Consider the following 10437-nt stretch of genomic DNA (forward strand, 5'->3'; position numbering starts at 1 on the left):
AATTCAAAAAACAACCCCCTTTTGTAAATAATTATACAAAGACTCACTTATGTTATTATTTGGGACATTTAAACCAAAACAAGATATTTTCTTATGATGTTTTCTTTTAATCTTTGATCCGCGCCTAAAATGGTTTAAAAGAAAACATCATAAGGAAATATCTTGTTTTGGTTTAAATGTCCCAAATTATAACATAAGTGGGTTTTTGTATAATTATTTACAAAAAGGGGTTGTTTTTTGAATTTTTAAGAATTAAGTCGTGTCAAATTTGGACAACAACGAAAGTTGGTGTATTAAAATGTAAAATCCTAACTTCGCGTCAAGTATGGATTTTTGGCAAAGTTTGTGTATTTAGGTGCAATTTTCCCTTTTTTTAAAAAGTACGGTTGAAAACTCGTTTGATAATCAATGTTATTTTAGGGTGCGTTCTCTTTGGTTGTAAAATTATGGGGCCCGAGTTTTTAAATACCAAAAATTAAAAAAGATAACTCTTTTAGCCTCAACTTAAAAACAACTCTTTTGTATACCAAAATCAGTTAAAAGACTAAAAGACCCTTACATTATATCATTAAAGAAAAGCAAAAAAAAAAAAAAAGAGAGAAGTCATCGGCCCCTCCTCTCTCCTCCCTCCACCCCCAAATTCAAATTCTCTCTCTCTCTCCCAACTCACGACACGCTCACGACCGGCGCCACCTCACGATCGAATTCCAGGCACGACGTCGAGATGGGCGACCGCGACCGGAACGACGACGACTCGGTGTCGGCGACAAGCTCCGAAGAGGAGGAGCGTCTCGCACATCTTACTCCTCCGGTGAGTGAGCCCTAATTTTCGCCCAATTTTGCCTCCCTTGAAAAATTGGAGCCTAAATTCATTGTTAAATGCATGTATATGTGTTATAATGCTTTGAGAATCATGTTTAGTTGGTAAATAGCTAGAGTTTGTTGAGATTTGTTGAAAACAACTTGAGAATTTTGGTGTTTTTTGTGAATTTTTCGGCTGAAATTGGGGGAAAGATCGTGGATGGACACGACGGGGGTTGGGGCAGGGTGGGCACGACGACAGGGGCCTGAGGCGGGGTGGGCACGAAGGGGGCTTGTGGCGGGGTAGGCACGACGTGGGTCTCGTCGTCGGATTCACGATGGCAGGCTCCCCATCGTGGGCACGATGGCGCCGTCGAGGTCACGACGATGGCCCACGATGGCGTCCATCGTGGTCACGACGGGGGCTTGGGGCGGGGTGGGCACGACGGGGGTTTGGGGCGGGGTAGGCACGACGGGGGTCTCGTCGTCGGATTCACGATGGCAGGCTCCCCATCGTGGGCACGATGGCGCCGTCGAGGTCACGACGATGGCCCACGATGGCGTCCATCGTGGTCACGACGGGAGCCTCCCATCGTGATCTCGACAGTCCGCCTACCCCGCTTCGTTTTTTTTTTTTTTATTGTTGTATTATTTGTTTCAAATACATGATTATCTTTCTAATTTGTTTTTAATACATTGATTTTGTAGATTAATTGTGATTGGAAAAGGCCTACATTGATCTACGTGACCCGTGGAGTTAATCTTTATATGAGGACCGATATATTGAAGGAGGTCAAGAATGTTTTACTTGATAATGGCAGTCCGTTGGCTCTAAAGAGATTTAAAGAAGGCGTAGTAGGACGGTTGATTGATATCAAGAGAAACCATAGTGCAAGTAATGCTCTACATCACTTGCTAGCTCGTCAATTGAAAGGTAGCGATATACCATGTGACGAGTCTTGGTTTCAAGTTGGTGGACAGACCATTCGATTTAGGCCGACGGAGTATGCCCTTGTCACGGGACTTCACTTTGGCAACAGTGATTTTGATCCATATGCAAAACACAAGCCTCCACGGAATGGTATATTCAATCGATTCTTCAATGGTGTATCCACGAAGGTGCATGTGTTGCGCAAGAGATTCAATGAGAAGAGCCTTGGCAAGGATGTGGAAGACTATTTGAAGGCTGCCAATCTTTTGGTGTACTATCTATTCCTCCTATGTCGGGATAATCCAGTGATCGAGGATTGGGCATGGACATTAGTTGAGGATTTTGAGCGTTGGGATGCCTTTCCATGGGGCTCATACACGTATGGCGCATTGTCTTACTACATAGACACTGTTGGGATTGCCCCGGACCAAGCTGAAAAAGATTACCACTTTTATGGTCCGGTTTGGGCCTTACAAATTTGGTCGTACGAGGCCGTTCCAGATTTGGGAAGCCAATGTGGCTTTCGAGAGCGCGAGGAGATATTGCCTCGTTGTTTGAGATGGAGCACTCGACAGATGAGGAAGATTGATTTTGCAACTTTTTTAGAGAAGCGGGTACGTTTTATCTTTTTATTATATAATTTTTTATATTAAAATTCGAATTCTAATATTGTGCATGTTATATTGTTTTGTAGCGGCCGGTATATCCTGTGTTGGAAGCTACATCTAGTGAGTTAGATGAGTACTATATGATGAGCTTCGACAATGGGGATATGTTTGATGTTCGTTTCGAGGCTCCTGTACGCGTTGCCTCAAGATATGAGACAACATTGAAGGCGCCTGTACAGAAAGCACGACGCGGGACGAAGCGCCCCCGACAGAGCACTCCACTTCTCACTCCAACAGAGGGGGGAGAGAGAGCTAGAGTGTGTTGTGTGCACGGACGGCCTTGCCCAGACAACGAAGGGGGCACTGACAGGGGGCATGATATCGAGGACAGATTGAGGGCAGTTATCGATGATAGATTGCGGGCAGTTTTGACTGATGATTCTGATACAGGCTTTCTTGCTGTATTGAGAGCAGTTATCGATGACAGATTGAGGGCAGTTTCCGGCCGGAGGCGTTCTAGGAGTCCTCCACTCTTCCGGGAAGAGGATGTTATCTCCCACCACTCTCAGAGTCGCTCCCGCCAGCCACAGCCTCAGCATGTCGCTGCCGATGAGGCCTTTTCTTTGCAGCCTCAGCACGTCCCCACCGAGGTCGGTACTTCTTTGTAGCCTCAGCATGCCCCCACCGAGGAGGCTATTGTTTTTCAGCCTCAGGACATACCCATCGAGGAGGTTACTGCTTTTCAGCCTCAGCACATACCCACCGAGACCAGTGCTTCTTGGGAGCCTCAGCACGTCCCCAACGAGGCCGGTACTCCTTTGCAGCCCCAGCATGCCCCCGCCGATGAGGCTATTGTTTTTCAGCCTCAGGACATACCCACCGAGGAGGTTACTGCTTTTCAGCCTCAGGACATACCCACCGAGACCAGTGCTTCTTGGGAGCCTCAGCACGTCCCCAACGAGGCCGGTACTCCTTTGCAGCCCCAGCATGCCCCCGCCGATGAGGCTACTGCTTTGCAACAGTTTACCAACCTCTTCAAGTCTGTGGTACCTGTGTCGCACTCTCCTATCAAGGGAGCCTCTTACCAGACCTATATCCCATATGATAAGGTTTGTACCTTACATTCTCCTGACAAGGCCAAGAAAGCGTCTAAGCCACATGATAAGGTACAAACATCTGAGCCTAGTGTTGATTTGGATGATCTCGAGGAGTTTGGGGAGGATGAGGATGAGGACACGGGCGATAAGAGTTTGGGGCCTCGAGAGCGTAGACCGTCTGCTGCTGTTCGGACTCCTTTTAAGGGTCAAAGTCCGTCTACTGCTGAGGTATTGAGGACTCAGTACAGAAAATTCAGAATTAGTGGACCTAATTCCATTGCAGTTGTGACTGCGACAGAAGCTCCTTTAAATCAAGAGTTCTTCGATGATCTTGAGAATACTGACATGGACTTCACCCAAGATGTAAGTTTTAATTCATAATTTGTATTGTGTTATGTACATCCTTAACTAACCTCAAAGTTTATGCTTCACAGGTCATAGACCAATACGTGCTTTTTATTCGCACACGTCTTGGGATAGCCAAAGAAAAAAGCATGTCTACTACTTTAGTCATCGGCACTGATTTTTATGTAAGTTTTACTATGATCCTTCATTTGTGATTCTTGTTTTCCTATCATTATTATTGAACTTGTATCTTGCAACTTTTTGTAGGTTGTATTGCATGCCGAGCTTACCCGACTGCATCCAAAGGATCCCAATTTTAAGAAGGTGAAGGGAAAGCCAACATATCCCAAATGGACTTTACCTGAAGGACTCGAACGCTTGGTTAAAGGGCTAGATACGACAAATTCAACTCCGTGGTGGAATGTAGATTTTGTAAGTATAGTATACTAGTGTAATTTGCATTTGGTATTCTTATTGGTTTATTAAACTATAAGTTATATTTTTTTTTTCAACAGATTGTTGCAATTTGTCTTGTGGGCAAAAATCACTGGGTCACTGTGCGAATTCGACTTGTTGATTGCAAGGTCGAGTTGTATGACTCATTGTCACACCTGTTTGATGAAGGCAAGGCTTCTGTGCGCGACGATGAGATGAAGCCCATTACTCGTCTCATGCCTCGTCTATTAGAGCTCTCCGGTTATTGGGAGAACACAACTCGGATAAAGAGAGAAGACGAGATGGAGCTTCGTAAGATGCCGAGTAGTGCCCAGTTCGCCCAGGTCGACAACCACAGTTGCGGCCCTTTCGCTTGCATGTATCTTGATCGTTTAGTTGCCACTCCTGACAAAAAGCTGAGACATTCGGAACAAATCAACGAAAAATATATCAAGAAGTATAGGTGGATTGTAGGATCTAGAATATTTTGTCTCACTCAAATTTGAAACATATTGAGACTTATTTTGAGATTTATTGAGACATATTTCATGTTATTTGCTTTTAATTTGGTATGTTGTTCACTTTTTGATGTTGATTTTTGTATATTGCCATCGTATGTTGTTGGTAATGGTGGCTACCGTGAAGGTGAGATGGGCTGCCGTGATCACGATGGGGGCTTCCCATCGTGAGCACGATGGGAAGCTCCCATCGTGTCCTGCCCTCCCGTCGTCACCGTCCCGTCGTGTCCTTCCCTCCCGTCGTGACCCTCCCGTCGTGTCCTTCCCATCGTGTTCTTCCCTCCCGTCGTGACCCTCCCGTCGTGTCCTTCCCATCGTGTCCTGCCCTCCCGTCGTGTTCCACTTCCCCTGCCCAAACGACCGTGCCCACGACGGCCACCTTCGTGTCCAACCATCATGCCCACGATCGTGCAGACACGATGGCCATCGTGGGCAACCATCGTGATCACGATGGTTGGACACGAAGGTTGCCACGATCGTGCCCACGATGTCTTACTCACGACTATGGCCACGATGGCTTGTGGTAGTCATCGTGTGGTTATTAAAATCATTCAATTTCTAATTTAAATACGATTACTGACTTGTTTAGTGTATTATATTATGTTTAAAATCATATTTTATCACTCAACCTTTGTTTCTAATCAAAATTAAACTATCTGAGGTTATATACATTGAGATCTACAAATATCTAGTTTGAAAATACTTATAAGATTTCATAGAATGTATTATTTGATAACACATTTTACACAAACAATAGAATTATGTGTTTTACGATAAAATTTTCAATAAACTATGTATTAAAATGTTTTTTAGAAGATATATATCATGTTGAATGTTAAATAATCGAATATAACATCATAAATTTCAAGAAATAAACATCACACGATAAAAAAAATGTCGTGGCCACGTTCGTGGCCGACCTTCGTGCCCACGATGGTTGGACACGATGGCTATCGTGTCCAACCGTCGTGGGCACGATGGTCGGCCACGAACGCGCCCACGATCGTGCACACGATGTCTTACTCACGACCATGGACACGATGGCTTGTGGTAGTCATCGTGTGGTTATTAAAATCATTCAATTTCGAATTTAAATACGATTATTGACTTGTTAGTGTATTATATTATGTTTAAAATCATATTTTATCACTCAACCTTTGTTTCTAATCAAAATTAAACTATTTGAGGTTATATACATTGAGATCTACAAAATATCTAGTTTGAAAATACTTATAAGATTTCATAGAATGTATTATAGTTTGATAACACATTTTACACAAACAATAGAATTATGCTAACACGATCGGCATTCATTATGCTAACACACCATACATTCTTTATTCCAATCCTACCAATAATTCTAAAATAATTTAATCATCCTCTTCAATATAAAAAATTCCACGGAGCAAGAAAAACATCGGTTCTCCGTGCCACTGGTACGCAAGATAACCTCCATCAGCCTACAACAAAAAAGGTTTACTTAACATTATGTGAAATTATAGAAATTAGTATATGTAATACAATGTTTGTATCATACCGCACTATACGCCTGCAACTGTTCGACGCTGATTTCCATTGTGTTATGCATGGGATCCCATTTCATACTGGGATCCTCAATGAGGTTTCCAAATTTGAAAAATCGGTCCCTCAACTGGTTTATCTTAGCCTGGTAAAAATTAAGCTGGTGATGTATATCAAATTCACAGTTCAGACCTTCACAAAGTCTGCGTTGTCGACCATCTTGCAGATGTTCGGGATTGCCATCCCACTGTCCGCAGTCGACCATCTTCAATAGCCGTGTGAGAAATTTGTACTCTATTTGAGCCGTCCACTTGTAATCACCCCTATCGGCGGGGTACCACATCTCACGTTGAAGGAAATCTATGGTATTGAGATAATTCATTTTGTAACAAAACGAAGTTATGAAATTAACTCAAAATGCTTTGTGATATGAGACCTCCTCATCCCCTCATCCCTTAAATAGAGTACGAGAATGAGTTATATACAATTGCACCCGTGACTTTCGAGTTGTCATTCCAAAAAATTATACACTATTGCACTCGTGAGTGGCATGGGTCCCTTGCCATCGTGGACCACGATCGTGCCCACGATCGTGTCCATCGTGCTCACGATGGCACGATCGTGGGGTCATGCCGTGAACACAATGGTGCTCCACGATGGCAGCGACCGTGTCCACGATCTTTGACGTCGTGAAATCGTACACTTTATTCGAAAAACATGTGGGACATAATTGATTCGTCTCATTAATTATGCTTTCCCCTGAGTTTGAACACATTTTCCAAAAAATGCACCCGTGACTAGTTGTCATTCAAAATAGTTAAACACTATTGCGCCCGTGACCACCATGGGCACACATGGATTGCCATCGTGGGCCACGATTGTGCCCACGATCGTGTCCATCGTGTCCCACGATGGTACGATCGTGGCCCACGATCGTGTGCACGATCGTGCCCACGATCGTGTCCCTCGTGCCCACGATGGCTACCATCGTGCCTACAATGATCACGGGTGCATAGTATTACTCTCTATTTAATGGGATCAAACCCCCACTCCTCATATCACTAAACCTTTTAAGTTATTTTCATAACTTTTTTTTTCCGCACAAAATGAATTATCTAAACACTCTAGATTGGCTTCAACGTGAAATGTGGTTCACCGATGATCCAAGGAACGAATGGACCCAGGATATGGAGTATTACTTCCTACTAAAGCTGATGAGGATGGTTGACAATGAGGTTTGGGATGGTAGTCCACAGCATTTGGAAATCGACCGCGCTCGTCGCCTTACTGAAAAAATGAATACCTACTTTGATGTGAATCATAGTAGACATTTTTACGCCGTTAAGATTCACACGCTGAGGTCCCGATATCTTTTATTTCGGCAACTCATTAAGGATGAAAATGTGAAATGGGATCCTTTGCATAACGACATTCGAATAAGCGACGAGGACTTTACCTACTTATGTTCGGTATGATTTCTCTATTATTGTATTACATATCGTTATTTCTAATAAGTTTACATAATTTTAAGTAAAACGTTTTTGCTTTTTGTTGTTGTAGGTTGATCAAAGGTATGCTGCGTACCGATTCCACGGAGACCCATTTTTTTCTTACTCCGTGGAGTTTTTTATCGTCAGGACGATTAAATCTTTTTAGTTGTAGATTGATGTTTGTTTGTGTTGTTTTTGTTGTTGTAAATTGATGTTTTTGTTGTTGTAAATTGTAATGATAACAAAACCGTGATCAGGATGGCAGCCTCCCATCGTGATCACGATGGCAGCCTCCCATCGTGATCACGATGGCAGCCTCCCATCGTGATCACGGTGGGAGGCTCCTATCGTGATCACGATGGCAGCCTCCCATCGTGATCACGATGGGAGGCTGCCATCGTGATCACGGCAGACTGTGTTAAAAACACCAACATCCACTATCAAAAACTCAATTGATACAAAAAACGGATTAAATTCAAACTAAATGAACATTAAAATAGATATTGGACACAAAGTTCCTTCTAAGAAGTGACAAAAAGTTTAACAACTTACATTTATTCACGGAGGGGCATTGGACATGCTCTAATATCATGACCCTCTTCTCCACAATTGCTACATCTTTTTTTCTTCCGACGTCTCTGGGTCGGTTGTGCTTCCTCCGTATCATGAGATGGTTCATCTGTGGCATGAGAAGGATCCTGAGAAGTTTCCTCAAACTCTGCTTCTTGAAATGGAACATTCAAATCCACCCCACCCACAGGGATAGATATTGTGCATTTTTTTCTATTGTGTCCCGTTCCATTACACCTAGAGCACACTTGACGCCGTCGTGAGGGTAGTCCTTCAACTGTTGACCGAGTACGACTCATCTTTGGACGCCCAGACTGACGTAGAGTCTCCGGATCGGGTGGACTACAATAGATTGATAAGACATCTCCTGGCACATTCCATTCACTCGGATGTGGTATTGGACTAACATGTTCGGCATAAGTTTGTGTCAACTCATATTGTTTGAAATATTTGTGTACGAAATCGTACACATTCAAACCATTGCCCGCCCACCTAATAAAACAATATAATTTCGGCTTAAAAACAAATTAAAATGTAATTAAAAAGTAAATAAATTTTACATACCTTATAGCGGCAACCGCATGCTTGCATGGAATTTTATCCTCATCAAACTCTCGACACTCACAAGTCCAATTCTGAAGATCGACTTGATATTGTTGATCATCCTCTTCAACTTTATACACAAGTCCGGTGGTGGCTCGAACAGTAAGAGAGAGACTTGCTTGCACAGAATTAGATAGCTTGTTGAACGTAGACACCGTTAACACATGATCTCTCGATTCAGACGATGTACGTCGCTCGTCAAACCAATCCTCCAAAAGTGTGCGAAACGATTCAAGTAAAGAGCACACTGGTAAACGCCTAGCCCACCACAACCGAGAGTTAAACGATTCCGCTGCATTAGACGTCATAAATCCATAGCGTTGCACCGGACACTTTGACCTAGCCCACCTCTCCGGTCCAATTTGAGAAAGTCGTCGGTGAGCTCCATCCGGACTAGCGTCGTGCAGCAATGAAAAAAAATTTTCGAACACTTCGTGACGATAAGAATATGCTGCTTCATAGAAGACCGTGACCACTGTCTTCCCATAGGGCGTTAGATTCTTCAACAGATGGTGATAACACAGTCCATGGAATGCATTTGGATACACGGCTTGAACTGCATTCCGAATGCTTTTATGTTGGTCACTCACAATTAATAAATCTTCTGGAGGATTGTAACACCGCCGTAGATTGTAGAGAAAATAAGTCCACGACTCATCGTTCTCTATTGGTCCGAGGCCAATTGCTAGAGGAAACACTTGATCGTTCCCATCCTTTGTCACAGCAACAAATAACACTCCTCTGTTCTTTCCCTTCAAGTGGGTTCCGTCTATTACAATCACCGGTCGAAGATACTGCTCAAAAGCCCGAATACTTTGCCCGAGGGCAACAAACATGTGGCAGAACACTCCCTCACGAGTCGTCTGCAAATCATAAACAGTCCCTGGATTACGTTGTTTCAATAGATAAAGATACGATGGAAGCCTCACATATGACATATTGAAGTCACCATACGTTCTCTCTATCGCCTGCTGCCTAGTTCTGACTGCGAAGCAATATAGCATTTGAACGCCATACTTACTACGCATCTCAGCAATCATCTCCTTTGGCCTCAAAACAACCTTCTCATCGATTAATTTTTTGGCAAAATAATATGCAGCCACCTCGCCACTCACAGACCGTGATGTAGTAGCACGATTCAAATCCGCCTGACATGTGTGATCCAATGTCAACTTAGTAATTCTCCAAAGAGTTGCAGCCTCTACTGCACATAATCTAAAAGTGCAGTTCTTCCTACCACTCTTGCATATGTACACTGCACGAGAATCTGTAGAACGATCGGTTGCAAACTCTAGATAGTGCTCCAAATGATAAATTCCTATAGCTATCCTCAACTCTACTTTGGATCGAAATATGGCCCCTACCTCGAGCAGTCCGTAGGCTATTGGATGATACTCTTCCCACCCCAACTGTAATATACTTTCAATGTGCGGAAATGGAATATCCCAATCGCGCGAGCCATGTTCATGCTCAACATAGCTTGCAGTCTGATAATCCGATGAAAAATGTCGCAACTCA

At 43.4% G+C, this 10437-nt stretch overlaps 2 protein-coding genes across 2 annotated transcripts; one reads left to right on the forward strand and one right to left on the reverse strand.

The window, feature by feature from the left end:
- Nucleotides 1-724: 724 nt before the first annotated feature.
- Nucleotides 725-4737, forward strand: LOC131023239 (uncharacterized). The gene is made up of 7 exons (XM_057952780.1): nt 725-811; nt 1510-2346; nt 2427-2990; nt 3048-3800; nt 3872-3967; nt 4050-4214; nt 4298-4737. Exons 1-7 carry the CDS (start codon nt 725-727, stop codon nt 4721-4723), a joined length of 2928 nt encoding a protein of 975 aa, XP_057808763.1. The 3' UTR covers nt 4724-4737.
- A 3548-nt stretch (nt 4738-8285) lies between these two features.
- Nucleotides 8286-10013, reverse strand: LOC131019607 (protein FAR1-RELATED SEQUENCE 4-like). Its single transcript, XM_057948193.1, has 2 exons — nt 8881-10013; nt 8286-8808 (listed from the first exon to the last, which is right to left on the reverse strand). The coding sequence occupies exons 1-2, from the start codon at nt 9957-9959 to the stop codon at nt 8301-8303; spliced, it is 1587 nt and encodes a 528-aa protein (XP_057804176.1). The 5' UTR covers nt 9960-10013; the 3' UTR covers nt 8286-8300.
- Between the last annotated feature and the right edge of the window lie 424 nt (nt 10014-10437).

Source organism: Salvia miltiorrhiza, chromosome 4, assembly GCF_028751815.1.
Source record: "Salvia miltiorrhiza cultivar Shanhuang (shh) chromosome 4, IMPLAD_Smil_shh, whole genome shotgun sequence".
Taxonomy (NCBI): domain Eukaryota; kingdom Viridiplantae; phylum Streptophyta; class Magnoliopsida; order Lamiales; family Lamiaceae; genus Salvia; species Salvia miltiorrhiza.

Coding starts and splice junctions, on each gene's coding strand:
- LOC131019607 (XM_057948193.1), bottom strand. CDS start 9,959: ATGATTGCTGAGATGCGTAGTAAGTATGGCGTTCAAATGCTATATTGC. Junction 8,809..8,880: donor CATGCGGTTGCCGCTATAAG/GTATGTAAAATT, acceptor TTGTTTTATTAG/GTGGGCGGGCAATGGTTTGA.
- LOC131023239 (XM_057952780.1), top strand. CDS start 725: ATGGGCGACCGCGACCGGAACGACGACGACTCGGTGTCGGCGACAAGC. Junction 2,347..2,426: donor CAACTTTTTTAGAGAAGCGG/GTACGTTTTATC, acceptor ATTGTTTTGTAG/CGGCCGGTATATCCTGTGTT. Junction 4,215..4,297: donor CGTGGTGGAATGTAGATTTT/GTAAGTATAGTA, acceptor TTTTTTCAACAG/ATTGTTGCAATTTGTCTTGT.